The sequence below is a fragment of the Trachypithecus francoisi genome, unplaced genomic scaffold (genome assembly GCF_009764315.1).
Source record: "Trachypithecus francoisi isolate TF-2019V2 unplaced genomic scaffold, Tfra_2.0 Lachesis_group9, whole genome shotgun sequence".
Classification (NCBI taxonomy): Eukaryota; Metazoa; Chordata; class Mammalia; order Primates; family Cercopithecidae; genus Trachypithecus; species Trachypithecus francoisi.
The window spans coordinates 3498789-3521996 of NW_022681474.1; the positions used below are offsets into that span (position 1 = coordinate 3498789).

General features: G+C 48.7%; 1 protein-coding gene across 7 annotated transcripts in view; it reads left to right on the forward strand.

The window, feature by feature from the left end:
- FRMD4A (FERM domain containing 4A) overlaps positions 1 to 23208 on the forward strand; it is a 544823-nt gene that overhangs the window by 479495 nt on the left and 42120 nt on the right. For 4 of the 7 annotated variants that reach the window (XM_033209304.1, XM_033209303.1, XM_033209299.1 and 1 more), the window contains exons 12-14: positions 1597 to 1673; positions 7208 to 7346; positions 14886 to 15027. In XM_033209304.1, the coding sequence (XP_033065195.1) occupies positions 1597 to 1673; positions 7208 to 7346; positions 14886 to 15027 (358 nt within the window). Of the gene's footprint in view, positions 1 to 1596; positions 1674 to 7207; positions 7347 to 14885; positions 15028 to 15395; positions 15432 to 23208 lie in introns of all 7 variants that reach the window. The other 3 variants (XM_033209300.1, XM_033209298.1, XM_033209302.1) reach the window with 1 other exon arrangement.

The following is a 23208-nucleotide window of genomic DNA, read 5'->3' on the forward strand; positions in this document are numbered from 1 at the left end:
TGACACAAAGCTGTCAGCCAACACAGGGCTTTGGGCCATTTGCTTTCCTTGCAGTGTCTCTCTACCCACCTGGAGTTGATGCTTAACAAGAAAGAAAAATACAATTTCCTTGGGCTTCAGAGTGAAATGCACTCTGAGCCAGGGACAAAAGAGGCAGCTCTGTAATAAGAGATAATAGATATTCTCCTTCCCAGTATTTACGCCGACAAAATAATTGTAAAATTCCAGAGAGCAGATTGTGAAGATAAAAGAATGCGGCCATTCCAGAAGCACTTTTTATTCCAGCCCAGTTTTATTTGGGGTTCTGGGTCCACTGGCCCAACTGCTGACTGGCAGTGTCCCCAGCCTGGGAAGACAGGGTGGATTGGATACATACAGGAAATGACCATCACGTCTCTAAGGTGGACAGAACATGAGCGGGTCAGAGAGGGTCAGGAGCCTCAGGTCCAAGGACTCTGGGGGAGACCCTGAAAATCATTTAAGTCGGTGGCCAGAGAAAGAGGGGAGTCTAGGGAAGCTGTTCCCCGCAGAAAGACAAGAACAAGATTCCTGCTTTACCCCTTCTTTCTGCAAAACAAACCGAAATTCCAAGTATACGGAAGGCGATGCAGGAACCATCAAATATGAATGCAAATGTGTGTGCACACAAGTTGAACCTCCTGTGACATTTCCCAGAGGGTTAAAGTAACTTTCTTTTTCATCCAATGAGAGGAACCCCCTTCCTGGGGCAAGTGGATGCAGCCCTAATTACTTCCAAACATTACAGTCGGCTTCTTAGTTAACGAGCTCACTGGTCCGAAGGAGGAATGACTGCCAGGGCCCCCTGCCTTCCACTTCTCACCCTGTTCCACTTCTCACCCTCCCTGGCCAAGCCCGAGGGAGAGACTGGCTGCAGCGTCCTTCCGGGCGACAGAACTCTTGGTTTTCTTTGTGCTGCAGCAAGAAGAATGGGCTTGACAGGCTCACACTGTGATCTTGAGTTGCCTGCCCCCGAAATAAGGTCCCAGCCTCCTCCGCCCTTTGCAAGGCTCTTACACATTAGTGAGCAGGAAGTGGAGTCCCGATGGGAGGCTGGGAATTTGAACGCCTTCCCATTTCAGCACTGGAGGGGAGGAAGCTCAGTTCAGCACTCCACGCAGATGGCTACTGCTCCCTCCTGAGCGCTCGCTCCTTTCCCCTCACCCGCCGCCTTGCCTGCTGGGTCCCTCTCCCCCCGTCCCCACCTCTCCTCCCTCTCCTGGAAGGGAAAATTTGGGGACTTTTCCCTCCAAGTCTCCAAGTCTCCAAGCTGGGGACTGCCACGACCAAACCAACAAAGGCCGACCAAAGGCGGAGAACTTGAAAAGAACTTGTTTTGTTCCCGTTAAGGAACCTGCAGGAAAATCCACACCCACGTTGCCTGGTTTTGAACTGGAGAGCTGCGAGAGAGAGAGTGTGTGTGTGTGTGTGTGTCAAGCAAGAGGCGGAGGCGGCACAAACTACGGTCTCTGCTTTGATAAGGAGACTGCCAGCTGTGGAAAGTTAACCAGCAGACGGGGGAAGATGGTCCAGGAACCAGCCCCTCCTGAGTTTTAAACTTCGCTGTTTTCTGTCCAGATATTCCAATGGAGACAGTTGGAAAACCTGTACTTCAGAGAAAAGAAGTTTTCCGTGGAAGTTCATGACCCACGCAGGTAAGTTTGAAAAGTCCTTTTCTTGCGGGACGGCGTGGCTCTCGGCCGGGCATGTTATTGATCTTCTTATTTTGGGGCTCGTTCATGGTCAGTTTGGAGTTGGGGGGGCGGTCTCCCAGGGAATGGAGCTCCAATCAGGCAGTGAAACTTTCTTTTGGATTATATGTCTTGATAAATGCAGTGGGTTCACACGTGTGTGTATGTGTGTGTGTGTAAGTAGCAATCCCTGACCGTCTCATCTGGCCACATGTGTCCCTGGCTCATGTGTGTGTGTGTGTGTGTGTGTGTGTGTGTCAGTGTGTGCGTGTTTTACCTGCACTGGAGGGAAGCTTTATAGCACTTTGTAACACACACCAGTAAGTCCCCATAGGAAACCTTTGCTACAGGGGAGTCTGAAGAATCGCTCCTTAGAGCTTCTGAAAGTGTTTCAGGCAGGACAGTCAATGCGAAAATGGATCTGTCACCAAAGCAGTTGTGCTACATTGTTTTATTCCAGGAGCTGTAATTTTAGGATGTTAGTATCATGGGTGGATGTGAAAGAAGTGAAATTATTTTTTCCCTCCACCCGAAATCGTACCCCAGATAGCACCAGGGTTGTAAAAAGTCCCTGTACTCTTAGATGTGAGACAGTGGGGCCCCAGGTTGGAGTGCAGGGAGCCCCGAGTGGCTGGGGTCTGGGCAGCTCATACCCACTGTTTTCCTCTCTTTTTCTCCTGCTGGACCTAAAGTTATAGGCATCCCAAAAACAGCAGCATAATTCCCTAAAACCAGGCCTGACAACTAAGAAATCACTTTCCATAAGGCCAGAAACATTTACAATAAGAAGGTAGCCCCGGGGAGACGCAGAAAACAGACTCTACAGAGGAACGAAAGTGGATTTTAGGCGCTGTTGATGCTCCAGCCCTGGGCTTAGAAAGAGGACTTGGCACCAATTCCAGCTCACGCATGGCTTCTGACACTCAAAACAAGCTGCGGTACCTCCCCATGAGCTCTGGACAGGAGGGAGACTGGGAGTCACCCCGCCCAGTGCGAGGGCTTGGACCTGTGCAGTAGTCCCTGTTCCTGCAGCCCATGATAACCTGGTAGGAATGAGGCCATGCTTGCCCTCCAGGGTAATCTCCCTGAAACAGCCACTCCTGTGTAGAGGAGAAGCTTATCTCAGCACCACAATTACTACAGGAATAGTTAGTGGGGAGCAGCTGAGAGCTTCTGCATCCCTGCAGTCAGGTAAAGATGGTAGCCTTTCACAGAAAAATATTTTATCCAGTGTTTCTCAGGGACCTGCAAGGGGTTTCGTGGCCACAAGCCCCCTCCACACAGCACAGATCCATCTGTTCAGGCCAAGCAGGGCAGGCAGGGAGATTTCAAAAATAATATTCCAGCCAAGAAGAAACTCACTGTTCATTTTTCAGGTGAACTGAACTGGACCAGGTTCTTAGGCATATAAGAGGAGGGGAAATTTAAGTACAAAAAGAGTGAAATGAACTTTGCCACAATGGGTCAGATGCAGAAAGGGGATGCTCCAAAGGATAAAAACGAGGGGCTGGGTAATCTGAGGGGCTGAGCGCAGGGAATAGACCCTCCTCCATGCCTGTGCTCTGCTGGGAAGTCAGTGAACACCCAGGCACCTTGGACAAATCCTTTCACCGCTCATGCGTCTATCTGCGCATGTGTGTTCGTGTTCTCTCTGCATCTGTCACCCTGTCGGTGAGTACTACTAACTTCTCTTTCCCAAGGCCCAGGGATATAGGAAAGAATCTAGACCTCACATGTGACTCTTCAGTGGGTCTGTCGCCTATTAGACAGCAGTGATCAATGTCATGTTTCTTGCGAAGCTTCTGTGTCCTGTTCAGGTGCTGTGTCAGCTGTGGCAGGGAAGGAAGGAAGTCGGAGGCAGGGTCTTCCTTAGCGATCTTCTAGTATAGCTGAGAAGACCGGCAGAAGGAGGGACATTTTGTTGTTGTTGAGACAGGGTCTCATTCTGTCACCCACGCTGGAATGCAGTGGTGCGATCATAGCTCACTGCAGCCTCCACCTCCCAGGCTCAAGCAGTTCTCCCACCTCAGCCCCCCGAGTAGCTGGGACTACAGCCACACACCACCATACCCAGCATTTTTTTTTTTTTTGAGAGACTGGGTCTCACAGTGTTGCCCAGGCTAGTCTCAAACTCCTGAGCTAAAACAATCCTCCCATCTTGGCATCCCAAAGTGCTGGGATTATGGGCGTGAGCCACTGCCTGGAACCTGCCGAGAAGAAGGAACTCATGGAATGTCACAGGAAACAAACGAACGTGCTCTAGAGGACAAGTAGCTAGTATACAGGAGAGGCAGGATTTGAACCTAGGAGGTCTGGCCCCCAAGCTTATGCACTTTCTCTACCGTACAGAAGGGCCAGATATCGTGGGCCATGAAGGGTGAAGGACAGGGTCGCCAGAGGCCTGGCTGGTCAGGAAGGGAGAGGCTTACCAGGAAGGAGAGGTCTGAGTGGGACCTGGAGGGGTAACTAGGATTAAAGCCACGTGGTGGGCCCTCAGGGGGATATAAATTTCAGGTGGGAGCTTCTCAATTAGGATAAAGAAATGAGGGAGGGTCCGGCTGGAGGGAAGTGGGAGTTGGAGGAGCCCAGAGGCAAGAGCAGACGTGTCTCCTCCCAGGCACACTCGCTCTGAGTACACCAAGTTAGCCTGCAGACAGGCAGGAATGGGGGACAGGCCCAGGGAGGCCGGAGGTGGAGACCCGGGATGACTTCAGCATTAAAGACACACAAGGAAAGGAAATGGCTTCAGGTCAGTTACTTAGCATGTGGCAGAGCCAGAGCTATGAGCTGTCAGGTCTTTCTTGCACTCACTTCCCCTTTTCACATCCTAGTGGTGCCTTTTTTCTCTTGTGTTGATAGTTTTCTCTTGTATTTCACGTATTCATGAGCCACGTGTGAGTGTGTTACATGCATAGAACACGGAGTGATCAAGGCAGGGTATGTGGGGTATCTACGGCCTTGAGTGTTTACTTTTTTTTTCTTTTGAGACGGAGTCTCACTCTGTCCCCAGGCTGGAGTGCAGTGGTGCGATCTCGGCCCACTGCACCCTCCACCTTCCAAGTTCAAGCCATTCTCCTTCCTCAGCCTCCCAAGTAGCTGACACTACAGGTGTGTGCCACCACGCCCAGCTAATTTTTATATTTTTAGTAGAGACGGGATTTCACCATGTTGGCCAGGATGGTCTTGATCTCTTGACCTCGTGATCCGCCCGCCTCAGGGTTGACTATTTTTACGTTGGTATCATTGCACGTCCTCTCTTCCAGTTACTTTGAAATGAACCTTGTGGTGCTTTTTAAGTTGAATGTGTCATCCTATTGCTTGTGGCCTTGCTTATTTGAGGTTAGGGAAGGGGAATGTGATTGGCCTCATATTAGTTTGGTGTTCCAGGCTCAGCCCCTCCCCCAAGCCAGGCAGGGAGTCAGGACCAAGGTAATAGGCTGGGCAGCGCCAGATGCAGTCATTTAACGAAGATGTAATTGATGGGAATCATTGAGGGCAGAGGCTGCTTTCTGGGCCGATGGGCTCAGGTGTGATTGCACCATTCCCTGTGGCGTACCAGACAAACACCGTGCACTTTCTCCCCCTGGGCATCCTAACTCAATGCTTAGCTTCATTCCTGAGCTTTTCCAGGCTGGGCCAACATTTCACGTCTTAAGGTTTGGGCAAAATAGGAAGGGCCTGAAGCGAAAGATGAGGAAAGGAGATAAAGTAGTAACAGAGCAGGAGAAGAACTCTGAGTATCTGCATTAGATGCTCTGGGGAACTACCCGGACCTGACCAGCCACTTACCTCTTCCGCCCTCCCGGTACCTGAGAAATGGAGGTACCTAGCCTTGCACCACCTTTCAAGATACTTTTCTTGTCTCATTCAGCTTTTCTGGGGGGGAAAAGCCATTCATTTATTTCCAAGAGCAGCAACTGCTATGGAAGCCAAGCTGGGAGCACACATCCCTGTTTTCTTTTAAATTTAGCGAGACCGGGGAGGGATACCCCCTCACTCTCACTGGCTCCTTTTTTCAATTATTTTCAACTGTGCGCTCTTTTCACGTGCTGGCTTTTTTTTTTTCTCTTCACTTTTATTTGAACCGAAGGGAGAAAAAACCTGTGTAGACTCAGTGTCATTACCCACCAGATTTGAATTTCTCCTTAAAAGTGAGGGTGAAGAAGACTCCACTTTAAATCTTTAGCTCCCCCAAAGTAAGATATTGCCTGGCAGGTTTGTTTCCTTTAAGGGAAAATTAGCCATGAAAAAAAATGTTACTATTTGAAAGTGCTGATCACCCCCAGGTTTCTTCCAAATTAGATATGTTAGTCTTGAGAACACACATTTTGTTTCTGATGTCCAGGTAAAATGCCCCAAATCCCAGCCCACCTTCCCATCAACTTGTCACACATTTGCGCGCACACACACACATGCAAACACACATTCTCAGATTTCATTTGCAAAATAATCTGCCTATCCTATAAAATATACTTCACTAAGAGCATGACCATATAAGTCCTCCTAACTCCATGAATGTGGTGGATTACATGGAGATCAGCAGTTTGTTTTCACTTTTAAAGTCTGATTACTCCATGTAGGTTTAAAAATGTATAGACAGGGCCAGGCACAGTGGCTCACGCCTGTAATCCAAGCACTATGGGAGGCCAAGGCAGGTGGATCACCTGAGGCCAGGAGTTCCAGACCAGCCTGATGCAACCCTGTCTCTACTAAAAATACAAAAAATTAGCCCAGCGTGGTGTGGACACCTGTCATCCCAGCTACTTAGGAGGCAGAGGCAGGAGAATCGCTTGAACCTGGGAGGCGGAGGCGGAGGCGGAGGCGGAGGTTGCAGTGAGATGAGATCGCGGCACCACACTTCAGCCTGGTCGACGGAGCAAGACTCTGTCTGGGAAAAAAAAAAAAAAAGTATAGACAGAGGTTGGGGGAATTGGGGGTGGGCACATTTCTCTCTCCCTTTCCTCTCCTGATTGTTTGTACCCTCCCTGCTCTCTGAATAGATTGGAAATTGATCACCAAATCTTCAAGGAACATTGGGTTAGTTATGGAAGAAGTCCTGATTCCCTGGGACAGTGTAGCCTGTGGTGATTAGAAAATAATTTACTTATCCCCACCGCAGGCACATTTCCTGTCTCATAGGGATCATCATTGAAGGTTTTCCTGTCTGCGAAGTTTGTCTGGGCCCAGTGCCAGGTCCAGGATCGAAAAAGGACCATCCAGTGACCTAGAATGACCCATCTTATCCTAGACAAGGCCGAGACTTGGCCAAATTCTCAACTCTAGGGAGTCAGAAAATCAGAAGGTGGCCTTTGCCAGCCAGTGTCTCTGAGGTGTGTGCGCGTGAGTGTGTGTGCGTGTCTAGGTGTGTGTGAGAGCTCAGCTGTCACCTTTCCGCCAGGGCTTCTAGGACCCAGTGGGTTCTCTACAGAAGCTGTTGACTGAGAAATGGTTTCTCTCAACAGAAATGGGTTTGAACCTTGTGATTGTTGCTTCCCCAGGGCTTCGGTGACAAGGAGGACGTTTGGGCACAGCGGCATTGCAGTGCACACGTGGTATGCATGTCCGGCATTGATCAAGTCCATCTGGGCTATGGCCATAAGCCAACATCAGTTCTATCTGGACAGGAAGCAGAGTAAGGTGAGTGACCAGACCTCTCAGCCAGCTTAAGAGCAGCCCGGGCCATCGTCTGCCTCTCTCAGTTTAGGAATGAGAATCGGACGGGCTGGGGAGGTACCATGTCCCTTGCCCAGGTCCGTACCTTGCACAGGTACAGGCTTGCCTCTTAGGGCTACAGGTGGGTGGGTTGACACCAGCTCTTCAAGAGGGCACGTTCCATGCAGCTTGGTCCAGGGGGCTGTGACCACCCTCGAGCGGCTCAAGCTGCTGACTACAGCCGGGTAGGCCCCTTTTGAGGAATCCCCACTGTGCTTTTGGCCCTCAGGAGACTCCCCTAGCAGTGTGAGGGCAAGCCCTTTTTGGTGTTTAAACAGTGCTGTACTATCTTCCTTTTGAAAAGAAAAAAGTAATCGTTCTCAAGGAATAGACGCCACCTAACTGTTTAGGGTAATTGCTGTGAAAACCTGCAGGCGGTTCCAACTGCCAAGTCCTTTTTTTTTTTTTTAGTGCAAAACTGGAAACGTTAAAAAAAAAAAAAAAAAAAAGCAACCGCCCTGTTTTGCTAAGGTAGACCTAGAGCCCGGGGCCTTGGTAAACAGTCCTCCTCCTCCTCCAAGGAGATGTCACCACCCCCAACTCTGGGCACGCAGCTGCGTTTTCTGGTGGGTGAGAGGATGACGTCTCCTTGGTTCACACAGGGCTTATATCAACACTCTGCCCGCTCTTCCTCCAGCCCTGTCTCCCCAGACTCCCCTGTCAGCCCCCCACAAGCCGCTCCCATTCATTCTCCCTCAGGGGAAGAGCCCTGCCAAGATGGCCCTGCAGCTTCTGTCAAGATCCTGCTGGCTTTGGCTTGGGGAATACAGGCTGAGATCACCCTGGGCCCCTGGGCTAGTGGTTTCTAGCAGTTACTGAGGATTTCCCTCCATCGTGTGAGTTCTTGGGAGAAGGTGGCAGGACACTCCACTTACTGGCACAAGGGTCACTGAATCGGTGCCCTCTACGGTTCTTTCTCTTTTGCCATCTTACCCATATTTTAAGGGGTTTCTCTTTTTCTGGGGAAGAGGAGAGTGAGCGAGTTGGGGATCAAGGGAGAGGTGATAAGAGACAGATAGAAAAGAGGACAGGGTTGGGCACAGTGGCTCACATCTGTAGTCCCAGCACTTCGGGAGGCCAAGGCAGGAGGATCACTTGAGCTCAGGAATTTGAGACAAGCCTGGGCAACATAGACCCTCGTCTCTACTAAAAGGAAAAAAAAAGAGAGAGAACAGGAAGAAATGAGACAATCCTTTTAGTTATAATTCAGTTTTAAATCAGGGTCTGTCCCCAGCAGCCATCATTTTCTCCTTTGTAAAATATTTTGTCCTCTACTTCCTTCTGACCCCATTTTTGGTCATTTTCTGGGATGAATGAGTACAGGACAGAGAATTTCTGTTGTCAGGAATAATGAGCGTATTCTCCACAGCTCTCCTGGCAATGATGGGTCCTAGTCCTAACACAAGAATTTGAAGTTCAATTAGATCAAAAGAAATGGGGCCAAAGTGTTTTTGACTCATGCTCGATATTGACACAGTGGGTGGGTGTCAGGGTTTTGCTGTCCAGGGGCAAGAGTTGGAGGTGGACACCTGAGAACATTAATTTCTTCCTCTGTGGTTAGGTGATGGATGCTGCGGGTTAGGGGATTGGGCAATGCTCCTGAACCCCACTGCCAATTCCCCTTGAGGGCAGACCCCCCCACTCACTGTACCACAGTGTGGAAAGAGGAAAACACGTATCTCGCCTTGAGGATAGCACAGGGTTGGCTGTTCAAGCTCCTCCTCTCTGCTCTGTTTTTTGCATAGGGGGTCTCTTAAGCATCTCAAGAAGCTTGTTTTATAGCTTTCCCACCACACCCTGGAAGACGGTCTCCTGCAGTTGGCAAGCCTTGTTATTCAACAGGCTAACAGGTCAACTCACTGACACAGCAAGTACATCTCAAAAAGAAATTATTGGCCAGGCACCATGTCTCATGCCTGTAATCCCAATACTTTGGTAGGCCGAGGAGGGCTGATCACTTGAGGTCAGGAGTTCGAGACCAGCTTGGCAAACATGAGGAAACCTTGTCTTTACTAAAAATACAAAAAAAATAAATAAATAAAAATAGTCGAGCATCATGGCAGGCACCTGTAATCTCAGCTACTGGGGAGACTGAGGCAGGAGAATTGCTTGAACCCAGGAGGCAGAGGTTGCAGTGAGCTGAGATCACACCACTGCACTCCAGCCTGGTTGACAGAGTGAGACTCCATCTCAAAGAAAAAGAAAAAAGAATTATTGTAGATGACTTAGTAACAAGACATGTCTTTTAGGAGGCAAAACCAAATGCCCGTAGCATCAGGAATGTTTCAGCTGTCCCTGTTGTAAAAGTAACCCTTGGGGACTGAAGAAAATGCGCACGCTCCCAGGAGGAGAAGGAGAACATTTCCCAGGAAGCCTGGCATGCCCACATATGCTCTAGAGCCCTCCCACTGCTCACAGGAACCAGTTCCCCAGCCTGCAGTGATCGGTGAGGATCGCGACCCTCTACATGGGAATTGGAGGCCTCTTTTCCGGCTCTGGGACCCTGGGTGGGTCTTTCATCACCGGTGCTTTCCTTCCCCAATTAGCAGCAAAGGAAATTCCTGACCTCAATTAGTGATTGGTCAAACAGCGCCACGTTTGTGAACTTGCTTGAGGAAACACGTGCCATCTTTTACTAATGTCATTGTTCATCTAGCATACTATCCCTGGCCAACACTTGCATGAAGTTTAAATTCTCTAAAAGGTCCCCCAATTAAATCAGAGATGATGACATACCCTTTGGGAACTACAACACCTTTTTGTTTCCAGAATGTTCTTTATAGAACAGTGATGTGATTCATCTCTGATGGGCAACACGGCCTCTGGGTGAGTGACGGCCGACAGGGCTGGGACAGAGAGCTTCGTAATATTTCTAGGCAGCCAGTTCTGGCTGGCATCCTGGTCACTGCTCACATTCTGCTGTCCTGGGACATGCCAACCATTCCTTTCTCTGAAGAGCTTCAGCAAAGCCCAGGCCTCCTAAATGGTGTTTATCAACCCCAGAGAGACCAGTGTGGTCTGGGGAGCCACTCGGTTATTTTCTTCTTTCCGGATCACTGTGCAAATCATTTAAGGAAATCTCTCCTTCTTTCTCTCTGCCTGTCTCTCCCCCCGCCGCTCTTCCTCCCTCCATCAGCTCTCCATGCATATGCATCAAGAAACCATTCTACCATGTAAGACAGGGCAGAGGGGCCGGGCGCGGTGGCTCAAGCCTGTAATCCCAGCACTTTGGGAGGCCGAGACGGGCGGATCACGAGGTCAGGAGATCGAGACCATCCTGGCTAACACGGTGAAACCCCGTCTCTACTAAAAAGTACAAAAAACTAGCCGGGCGACGTGGCGGCGCCTGTAGTCCCAGCTACCCGGGAGGCTGAGGCAGGAGAATGGCGTGAACCCGGGAGGCGGAGCTTGCAGTGAGCTGAGATCCGGCCACAGCACTCCAGCCTGGGTGACAGAGCGAGACTCCATCTCAAAAAAAAAAAAAAAAGACAGGGCAGAGGGAGGCTGTGCTGGTTGGTTATTTGTAGCTCCTTCAGAATGAGACGCTGCACAGGCACCAATTATAATTGTTCACTTCTATGCTGACCCCAGAGATCAGAAATGTTGTCTGCTAGATCCCAGCAGCCTCTGAAGCCCAGAGCCAAGGAATGTCATAGAGACTTTGCAGGAAAATATTTGAAAGTTCAAAATGTTTAGAGTCAACATTAGACACTTCTCCCTCTGAACTCAGAGTGGGGACTTCTTGAATTGGCCCCCAATGCAAACGTCTTTCCTTCTTCCTAATGTTTTTTTTTTCCTCCCTGATGCAGTTCTCCATTTTATTTAGGGTCAAAGGGGGACAGGGACATTGAAGTTTTGTTCCCACAGTATCAGTCAGAAGACTGAGTCACGTGTATCAGGCCAGACTCCCAGAGCAAAATGTTCTGGAGTCTGGGGACTCCTTAAGGTCGGCCCAGAGACCTGACTTTGCAAAGAGAGACTCTCCCCGACAACGCTCATATCCTCCCGGTCCTCTCCACCGAGTCTGTTATGTCACTGTGATATTTCCATTCTAGAAAGAATCCAGGCTGGGCGCAGTGGCTCATGGCTGTGATCCCAGCACTTGGGGAGGCTGAGTCAGGTGGATCACCTAAGGTCAGGGGTTTGACACGAGCCTGGCCAACATGGCAAAACCTCGTCTCTACTAAAAATAAAAAAATTAGCCAGGCGTGGTGGCCCCCACGTGTAGTCCCAGCTACTCGGGAGGCTGAGGCAGGAGAATTGCTTACACCCAGGAGGCAGAGGTTGCAGTGAGCTGAGATTGCACCACTGCACTCTAGCCTGGGCAACAGAGTGAGACTCTGTCTCAAAAAAAAAAAAAAAACAATCCAGTGGCTTCCTAAAGCTTCCAGGAATCTAGTCTCTTTTAGGAAGGATGCCTTTTGTTTCCATATTTTTGTTTTAAGAATGATGTGTGGCAAGAGTTCTGGTATGACAAGGGGGACAAGTTTTTCGTGTGATTTATGAGGTCCTCTAAATATCTGGTTGGGCCATCAGTCTAACCTCGGTTAGCAAATTACAGCCAGGCCCTAATGCAGATCCTATTCTTACTGCAGTGGCCTTTACATAGATTATCTACTTTAGTTATCTCAACTCTGGGATGTGGATTTTAAGACCTCCATTTTACAAACACGTATCTGAGGATCAGGAAGGTGAAGGGTCAAAGTCCGATAGTGATTCACTGGGAAGAGCCAAGGTTCTAATTCAGGTCATTTTTTTTTGAGACAGAGTCTCACTCTAGCACCCAGACTGGAATGAGATCGGGCAGTGGCGTGATCTCAGCTCACTGCAACCTCCGCCTCCTAGGTTCAAGAGATTCTTCTACCTCAGCCTTCCAAGTAGCTGGGATTACAGGCGTGCACCACCACGCATGGCTTATTTTCGTATTTTTAGTACAGACAGGGTTTTGCCATATTGGCCAGGTTGGTCTCAAATACCTGGCCTCAAGTGATCCACCCACCTCGGCCTACCCAAAGTGCTGGGATTACAGGCTTGAGCCACCACGCCCGGCTCTAACTCAGGTCATTCCAACTTCAGAGCCCAGACCCTTCACCCAGCGCTGAATTGGTCTAGGCCTTCGTGAGTTATTGTTACATCACCGTGTGGGAGTGGGCTACTTTTTATTAGAACCTGGGTCTCCGTAACAGAGTGGTGCAGTAAGAAATGAAGTCATGGATTGTACTCGCCAATGCTTGCTTAGAGGGTAAAACTCAACGAGATGGGTGCGATTGATAGGCTGTGTCAAATTGAAATCAAAGGCCCTTTTCCTTCCTTCTGTGGCAAGCCAAAATCCTTCCAGGGCCTGGCAGCCAGGATTGTTTTATGAACAAGAAAACTCGCCTGAGGAAGTCGACTTGGGTCTGAATGCAAGGAAAAATGTTGAGGTTAGGAAGGAAGCATAAGTCGAGGAAAGGCCCACAGGGTGGGGAGGAGGAGGAGGAGGAAAAAGACAGTTCACACCAGGTGAAGAAAACAAGCACCATGTCTCAGCGTTTCCTCCCGCCCACGGACTTCCATCGTGTTAACATGAGGTCGGAAGTTGTCCTTGCCAGTGTGGACAGCATCCAGGGCAGAGGAAGCGCAGAGCTGCAGGCGTTCAGACAGCCCTGGCTGGACAGTAAGGGCCCCTGGGCACGGAAGGAAGGAAGGCTGGGTACGCAGGGCATCCAGGAGCAGTGGGTCCACACCCCTCCACAGCCTTCGCCACCGTCCCCACACCTGCTTTCTCCTGTGTAGGAAAGACCTTGCGTTCCACAGGCCAGGCAGGAAGCTACAATGATGAACCTCACCCAGTTCCACCCATGCGTGTGCTGTAGACGGTGGCCACAGAAAGGACAGATGAGCAAGTGACCATTTCTAGTTGTTTTCATGAAGTTCAGCGTACTGGCAAAGCCTGTTGCCCAAGCACACTCACGAAAAGTTGATTTCCTGAAGAAGAAAACAAGCAGACATTTGACACACGTGTGGATGTAAACACGTTGTCACTACCGAAGGTAGAAACTGGAGCAGATAGCCTTATAAAAACCACTGCTTTGGCTGGGCACAGTGGCTCATGCCTATAATTCCAGCACTTTGGGCTGCTGTGGCGGGCGGATCACTTGAGGTCAGGAGTTTGAGACCAACCTGGCCAACACGGCAAAACCCCGTCTCTTCTAAAAATACAAAAATTAGCTGGGCGTGGTGGTGGACACCTGTAATCCCAACTACTTAGGAGACTGAGGCAGGAGAACCACTTGAACCCAGGAGGCGGAGGTTGCAGTGAGCCAAGACTAGGCCACTGCACTCCAGCCTGGGTGACTGAGACTCTGTCTCCAAAAAAAAAAAAAATTTAAAAACCACTGCTTTTAGGAATGTAAATGCGAACACAGACCTTTTTTCTAATTTTTCTCTCCTGCTGTGACTTTTAACCAAATAGAGCCAATCAACGTGGATTAAAGGGAATGTCGTGCATATGCACTTAAGTGTCAAAATACAAGCAAAGCACCATGTCACACGTTCATTGGTGAGACCCCAGAATCCAAATGAGCAGTTTTTCCACAATCATGCACCCTGTGATTGCAAGTCTAAAGAGCTGTCATTGTCATTTCTCTCTCTCTCTTTTTTTTTTTTTTTTTTTTAAGAGACAGGGTCTCACTTTGTTGCCCAGGCTGGGGTGCAGTGGTGCAATCACAGCTCACTGCAGCCTCCAACTCCTGGGCTCAAGCAGTCCTCCTGTCTCAGTCTCCCAAGTAGCTGGGACTACAGGCATGCACCACCACACCTGGCTAATTTTTTTATTTTTTGTAGAGATGGGATCTTGCTATGTTGCCCAAGCTGGAGAACCACTGTCACTTCTCCATCAGCTAAACTTTCTGTGACCACATGGCAAACCATTTAAGAGGCTTAAATCTCTTACGTCTTTCACGATGCTGAAAACCATTTTATCCTCCTTGTTTAAGCACCAAATAATTATAACCACGGTGTTTATTGAGAGCTGTGTGCCAGGAAGACAAGGAGGAAGAAGGGAAGACAGGGGAGTTGGAGGGGAGGAACACCCTTCCCACACTTTCTCTCCTTTGACCTGAACCACCCCCTGGGTGCTGAGTGGCATCTACCCTGTTTTGTGGCTGGGAATAATAAGGTTCAACGAGATTGTCACTTTTCCTAAATCAGTACATTGTCTTAAGCACACTGCAGTGCAGCCTACAGAATCAGAGGCTTAGAACATCCTCCCTCGGTGCAGCTCTCGAGCTGCCTCTGCTCTTTGCAGAGAGTTTTGGTGATTAATGATTAGGCCAAGGGATGCAAACAAAAATGCTGCATGTCAGTCAGGGAGATAAGTCCCTTTGCGGAATGTCAAGACGGTGAGCAGGGGCAGGCGAGGGATGACTTACCCCTCCACAAGGTGAGCGTCACTTCTTTGACCTGCTTCCCTTTCCATTCCAGTCCAAAATCCATGCAGCACGCAGCCTGAGTGAGATCGCCATCGACCTGACCGAGACGGGCACGCTGAAGACCTCGAAGCTGGCCAACATGGGCAGCAAGGGCAAGATCATCAGCGGCAGCAGCGGCAGCCTCCTGTCTTCAGGTAGGCAGAGGCCAGCTGGAGGGACGTCCCCTGAGCATGGTTGGGACCTCAGAGGGGACCCAGGAAGGTGGGGAGAGCTGCAGCAGGGGAGACTGCTGGGCAAGCTGCTCCAGCTTTCCAGACCAAGGTTGGGATCCAAATGCGAATCTGAGAAAACTGCTCTGAAGAATCAAATAGTGGAAGGGAAAAAAAAAAAAAAAAATCAGTAGAACCACGCAGTGCAAGAAGGCCTGCTGGTCACACTTAAGTGTCTTCAGGGACCCCCCAGAGCCTTTCAGAATGCCAATGGCAAGCTGTCGGGAATGTCAGCTCCAAGGGTGGACAAGTGGAGTCCACTCATGTACCCACTCGTGTGTTGTGAATTTCAGGATCTGGTGCCAGAAGACACTGCATTCTACTCCCAGGTGGGTTTCTCCGGCTTTTAAAAATGCAGAATGCTCTCTCCATCGTGTCACAGGGTGTGGTTTCTCCATTCAGGACCTTTTGAAATTGCGAGTCAGAGATCTGGTTCCGCCGTCCACTTCCGCCAGCCTTGGCCAACTCATTTTGTCTTTTGATGTTGGGAGGGACAGAGGAGTTCCAAGGTCCTGGATCTGGCTGACTTAAAAAGGGGGGTGCCATTCATGAAATGGCAGGAGGAGGAGTGGGTTTGAAGGAAGGAGGGAGGCAGCTGTGGTTTGGAAATGTTAGAAAAGTGCATTGTGGCCAGGCATGAGTGGCTCACACCTGTAATCCCGGCACTGTGGGAGGCCGAGGCTGGAGAATCACTTGAAGCCAAGGAGTTTAAGACCAGCCTGGGCAGCATAGTGAGACCCCATCTCTACCAAAAAAAAAAAAAAAAATTAGGTGTGGTGGCACAGCACCCATAGTTCCAGCTACTTGGGAGGCTGAGTAGGGAGAAGCGCTGAGCCCTGGAGATTGAGGCTGCACTGAGCAATGCACTGCACTCCAGCCTGGGTGACAGAGTGAGACCCTGTCTCAAAAAACAAAACAAAAAGAAAAGTGCAACATGACAAAAAATCTGATTGATGTAGGAACCGTGCAGCTGTCTCTGAGCCATGCAAAGAAGGCAAGAAGTCTTCCCTGATAATTTATATTACTATATATAGTGGCTGTAAACAATAACAAGAAGGAAAAGACAGGAGAGGAAGAGGAGCTAAAAATTGTCTCGTTAGCTTCTGGGCTGGTGTGGCCCAATCATAGCCAGGAAGAAGTTTAAAGGACCAGAGAGAGGACAGACATCCTTCCTGGACTGAGAGGCGAGGTTACTGTTCTAGTGAGTGGAGCGTTAAGTTCAGGGCCCCTCCTTGGACAGGCTGAGGCCCTGAGGGGACCTTAGCAGTGTGTTCACACAGTCATGTGTTTTCATAAAATCTGTGAACATAATACATTTTGTGTTATTTTTCTTAAATAGAACCGCTAAAGGCTGGTGTGGTGGCTCACGCCTGTAATCTAAGCACTTTGGGAGGCCGAGGCAGGTGGATCTCCTGAGGTCAGGAGTTAGAGACCCGTCTGGCCAACATAGTGAAACCTCATCTCTACTAAAAATATAAAAATTAGCTGAGTGTGGTGGACACACTCAGTAGCCTCCACTACTCAGGAGGCTGAGGCAGGAGAAACACTTGAACACAGGAGGCAGAGGTTGCAGTGAGCAGAGATTGTGCCACTGCACTCTAGCCTGGGGGACAGAGCAAGACTCTGCCTCAAAAAAAAACAAAAACAAAAAACAAACAAACAAACAAAAAAACCACTAAAATTATATAAGCTTCAAGCCCCATAAACCTAGATCTGCCTTTGCCACATCACCTGGGGTTCACTGTCAACCCCTCCCTGCCTTAGGTTCTTCAAAAATGTGACATCCAAAAAAATGGGCTTAACACTCATTCTTTCTGAGGCTTGGGAGTTTGCCATGAAGACTACAGAGACTGTTGTTTTCAAGGATCAAAGAGAATGAAATTCAAAGCCCGAGACCCCTACCTCGAATTACAGCCGCTCCCAGTCTCCTGCTGAATGACCCAGAGCAGAGTCAGAGCCAACACCTTGTTTGTATTTTAAACACAACCTACAATCGTTTTTTCCTAACCCTGGGAAAACCCAGTGTCAGATTAGAGAGGCTGCGTCTATCAGCCCACCTTTCCCCTTAGCACAGGGAATCCGGCTGACTTCAGCTTGGATTCTTGAAGCTCAGTGGTTCTCAAACTTCGGCGTGCATCGGAAGCGCTTAGAGGGCTTGTCAAAACACTTCTGGAGCTCCTGATTCTGAGGGTCTGGCGAGAGCCTGAGAATTTACACCTGTAACAAGTTTCCAAGTGAGGCTGATGCTGCCGGTCTAGACACTTGAATTGGAGAGACTCCCGTTGCTGAGGAAGGGACAAGCTTGAAGTGGGTGTGTTGCGCAGGATCATAGAACCCAAGTATGTCCAGTTTTAAGCCCGTGTCCTGGTCCATCTGCACCGGCCCCCTTGGATCTGGCAGACTCCAGGGGGCACCAAGGCGACAATTTACCTTAATAGCAGCGATAGATGAGGCTGTGAACAGGAGCCCCAAACCTCCTGAGATGCAATTGACATCACGCACCCATCAGAAATGAAATCTGGCTGGGCGTGGTGGCTCACACCTATAATCCCAATACTTGGGGAGGCCAAGGCAGGTGGATCGCTTGAGGCCAGGAGTTTGAGACCAGCCTGGCCAACATGGTGAAAGCCCATCTCTACTAAAAATACAAAACTTAGCCAGCATGGTGGTACACACCTGTAACCCCAGTTATTTTTGAGGCTAAGGCAGGAGAATGAATTGAACTCAGGAGGCAGAGGTTGCAGTGAGCTGAGATCATGCCACTGTACTCCAGCCTGGGCAACAGAGCGAGACTCTGTTTCAAACACATACACACACACACACACACACACACACGAAATCCAAGCGTCTTTAAGACTCGAAAGCAGTACCTCTCTATGACTGCCCACAGGCTGGACATTGCTAATCAACCTGGTGGGCTAGAAGAGAAATCCTAAGAAAACCTTCCTGCCTAATCCACCTGTACACCTAATAGATAAGCACGAGTATACCAAGACATTGAAGTGATCTTCAAATGCTTCATCATTCAGCACCAGGGCCCCAGGCTATTAGGAGTTAGTAGTAACAGCTGGGGCCACTTGCAGAGAGGCTCCCATTGTCAGCTTCAGTGCCCTCAGCCTTTTCTGCAGCTGCACAGCTGAGCAAGAAGAAACCCTGGCGAGAAGGCGAGAAAGCCTCATGACTCAAGCCGAGGGCAGGTCCCACTCTTACCAGCCCTGCAAGTTTGAGCCTGAAAAACATCCTTTAATGCCAGGGTGGAGGCTCCTTGGGGTGCCCCACACCCACCTCCTGTGACTTAGGAGACCCTAGACGTGGAGGGACACACCGCAAACAGGAAACATTCCATCAGGGAACAAAGGGAATATCTAGCACCCCTAGATCTTATTCTCCCTCCCACTGGGATGGCTGACGGCTGCCCATGTTTCCTTGCACCAGGAGGATGAAGCTTTCCCCTGATGAAAGCATTGGCAGTGCCATCTGGAAGGGGCCGATGCCACATCCCTTGTAATGGGGAAATCCAGCCCTGGCCGGATCTAGGTGGCTGGCTCATCTCCACCCGCTTCTTCCTACCTTGCTGCCCTCTTGCCTAGAGTGTGTTCCCACAAAGGGGACAAGCCCCGCTGCTTGCAATTCCAGGACAGCTCTGATTGTTAACACTCTTCTTACTACACTTGCCGGATTTTATTTTCTGATGTTCATTCAGAAAAGGTGATACATATAACCCAGTGTCCAGTTTGGTCAACTGTTTTCTCTCTTTCACCTCCTCGTTAGATAGTATCTAATAATTGTTCCTTAAAAGCATTTTGAGAAACTAGTCACCATTTCAGAATTTTCTTTTCTAGCACTTGCCCAGTACCCAGCACCGAATAGGTGTTTGATGCACAGTTATTGAAATTAAAATAAATTGTGAAGGATACTAGTAAGACTCCTGTGTGTGCTGTGCTTTAGAAATCTTCAGCCCAGCACAGTGGCTCACGCCTATTTGGGAGACCGAAGCCGGCGGAGGTGGTGGGAGGGGCGATGTGGATATCACTTGAAGCCAGGAGTTCCAGACCAGCCTTGGCAACATGGCAAGACCCCATCTGTACCAAAAAAAAAATCTTTTTAATATAGCTGGACACGGTGGTGCATACTTGTATTTCCCACTACTTGGGAGGCTGAGGCTGGAGGATCACGTGAGCCCAGGAGTTCAAGGCTGTAGTGAGCTATGATGGCATCACTGTACTAAAGCCTAGGTGACAGAGTGAGACCCTGTCTCTAAAAAAAAAAAAAAAAGAGAGAATCTTCTAATCTTCCATGTTCCTAGAGTGTATGGTACCTTGGCCCTTGCTGGTATCTCCCATAGGATCTGCCTCCAGTATTTTTTCCCAAATTCTACTGTAATTCACACTAGTATGCAACCTTTAAAGTTTGTGTCGCGTCAGTCTCCTCCTGCAGTAGTGTCCATCCTTGTCATCTTCCATTCCTCCAACTCTCATCTGTACCCAAATCATAGTGTGTCTGAGCCATGTCACAACACTGTAAGGGTTCTGTGGTATAAACATTTCTGCTAGCTCCCAACTCTGCCAAGTACTATACACAGCATTTTAAAAAGTTATAGCCCCTGCTCCTGCAGAGAGTTGTGTGCTGCTTATTGATGAAAAAAAAAAAAAAAGTTTATAAACTATTAGTAACTTTGAAGGTGGTTTGCCTATTTAAGGACGCATAATTACCTTTAAAATTGCTGAAGTCTAGTACTTGGTGTCTGAGGCCTCCGATGCTAAAGAAATGAAGAATGTCATTGATACCTATTAAAGAAGCCAGGCCAGCCACAATGGCTCAGGCCTGTAATCCCAGCACTTTGGGAGGCCAAGGCGGGCAGGAGTTGGAGACTAGCCTGGCCAACATGGCGAAACCCCGTCTGTACCAAAAATATAAAAATTAGCCGGGTGTGTAATTACACACCCGTAATCCCAGATACTTGGGAGGCTGAGGCAGGAGAGTTGCTTGAGCCTAGGAGGCAGAGGTTACAGCGAGCTGAAATTCCACCACTGCATTCCAGCCTGGGAGACAGAGCAAGACTCTGTCTCAAAAATAAGTAAATAAATAAAAAATAAAGAAGCCAATATCCATATCTACCAATGCTCTGAGCCATGGATTAGCATTTCAAATAAAAAAGTCAATATAGTTGACTGTAGATTTTGCTTCATTTTTATTGTTTAAAGTCGAGATCCATCACCAGATTCTTGACAGTCCTGCTGATCACACTGCAGGTGACTCAACAGCGATGATTTCAACTTAAAATGATTGATTAAGGCTTGAGCTCGGGGCCCTGAATCCCGCAGTAGTGATACGTAGAGCTGTCCCCTGTGAGACCCTTTAGACCTGTATTTAAGTGGAGACTCTTAGAGATGGTGAACCATCTGAGTCAGAGCTGCAAGCCTGTGATGGAAGAAAAGGAATGAAATCCCCGCCTCATCCAGCACTGACTGGCATTCAGATGGGAGGAAGGTCGTGGAACCTACGTCCTGAATATATTTGTGCAGGGGCTCAGTGCTTCTGTTATTGACCATTGGAGGGGAGTAGACAGGGCGCATTGGATTCACTCTGCCCTGTGACAGTCCGGTGATCGCTTCCACATTTGTAGCTGCGTCTATTGCTTTTGCTCCTAGGTCTTCAGGGAACACATTTCCAGAAGGTTCAGGTACAGTTTGAGAGGACAACTATGAATTCAAACCATCTGGTTAAGACATGTTCAGGGTTTTTTTTTTAAAAAAAAAGAATCCAAAATCCATGTTATAGGAACTTGAATGCGTTTATTCCTTCCTTCCCATCTTGTATTACTTGAAATTCCAGAAAATATGGGAGGGGAGAAAAAAAGGAATAACAACAAAAGCAGCAGTAATTGGGTGTATCATTGTAGGTGAAGACACAAGGCCCCTTCATAGCTTGTCTGAAAGTGGGAAAGAGCCTAAGATTTGTTCTAAGTGTTGCTTTGGGGATTTGCCATCAGAAAACAGCTCATTCATTCATTCATTCATTCGAGATGAAGTCTCCCTCTGTTGCCCGGTCTGGAGTGCAGTGGCATGATCTCGGCTCGGTGCAACCTCTGCCCTCCGGGTTCTCTGCTATTCTCCTGCCTCAGCCTCCTGAGTAGCTGAGACTACAGGTGTGCCCCACCACACTTGGCTAATTTGTGTATTTTTAGTAGAGATGGGGTTTCATGATGTTGGCCAGGACGGTCTTGAACTCGAGCTCAAGTGAGCTGCCTGCCTCGGCCTCCCAAAATGCTGGGATTATAGGCGTGAGCCACCACACCTGGCCCAGCCATCAGAGAACAGTTCCAATTTCAGTGGGGATTAGGAGAGTTAGTTTTTGTTCTCAGGCTTTTTAAAGCAAATAGCACAAGCCGACTTAGGAAATATCCAGTGTGCTGCAGGGATGTGTGGCTTGTTGCATTAAGCACCCAAATGAAAAAATGGGACAACAGCCTTTATTAAATGGGATGATGAGGCTGCTCTTGGCTTCTTGACTGGAAGTCTAGGGCCATAAATGACCCATTCTCTACAAAACGAAGGGATATGTTGTGTTTTCAAATAGGAATTTGGCTATGTGATTACTGAGATGTCCATTGAGTCATCTGCAGTGTGGTCAGCAAGATTGGGAAGAATCTGGTGATGGATCTTGGGCTTAAAAACTAGAAAATGAACCAAAACCCGCCGTCTGTCATTGTACCCTGGCTCTAATACTTTCCGTTCTGGGAGAAAACAGGTTGTGTTAAACGTGGGCCCGGTATTGCCTGGGATCCGTCCACATTCAGTCCTCAGCTGTTGACACACTCCCATTCTCTGAATGCTAGCACTTCCTCCCATTGTTAAGGAAGTTTATTAATAACTAATGTAACAATGAGGGTGCCAGCTATCTGACATCTCTCCAAACAGAGAGGGGAGCCGATAGGCTCTGCCAATGTCATGATGGCGGCTGTATTCAGCTCAAAGTTCACTGCCTTGCGCTGGTATAAATCACACGACATTTTTCGGTTTTGTCTTCATCCCTTCTCTTTTGCTCTTCCTCCTTCTCCTCCCTATATCTCTCCTCCTGGCCTTTTAAAGTTCTCCGTTACCCATGGCCTGTGGCCTCTCCTTTTAGGTCTAGCAATGGACAGGATTCCAGGGGCCTTAATTTTGGTCATAGCCTCTGCTCTGCCGCAGGGCGCAGCCAAAGTCGGACTGTGCCAGAGTTTGTTTATGCTGGACTGTGTGCCCGGGGAGAGCTGCGAAATCTCTTTCTGGGGAATGGATGGTTCTGGACGTGTTTGAGCAGGACTGGCCTGAGTCAAAATTGAGAGGGAGACAGAATCGTTATCCTTTCTGCCCTTATTTTGGGGGAAATAAAAGCAGTCATTTACACAACTATATGCCCTCAGGTGTTACTAATAAAGGAATATTTGCGCACTAAAGAGAACTAGGACCGAATGACAATGTGGAACCTAAATGAATGACTTTCCAATGATAAATTTTTTTTTCTTTTTTTTGAGACAAGGTCTCGCTCTATCGCCCTGAGTGCAATGGCGCAATGCTAGCTCACTTCAGCCTCAAACTCCTGGGCTTAAGGGATCCTCCTGCCTCAGCCTCCTGACTGGGTAGGACTGTGATGAAATTTTAAGTACTGAAAAAGAGATATCCCTATCACTTCCCACAAGCATTTCTCTGTTCCCATTTAGGGCCAGCCCTCTGTTCCAGTACTCCTTTGCTGGGAGCACAGAACAAGGATGACTGAAATTCAGTTAATCTGCAAACGTTGGTATTGCAGTAGCCTAACAAGCTTGGAGCCAGAAGATAGGACAGCGCCCTCATTTCACAGCCTAAGAAATGGAAACTATAGGATTTACAAACCATAGTTTCAACTGGGTATTTTACTGGATGCTGCTAATTTTTGTAATTGAATGTTCAGTTTTTTGTGTTTTTTTTTCCCCTCTCTCTCTGTTAAATTACATTTGCACTCTTCACCAAGGTTCAGTGAGCCATGGAGTCTAGCCAGAAAGCAAAGCTCTTCCAGAGACTAACAGCCACCATCAAAAGGTGCTTGCTTTTCAAAGAGCTTCAATTTCAATGCTCTCTGAAATGA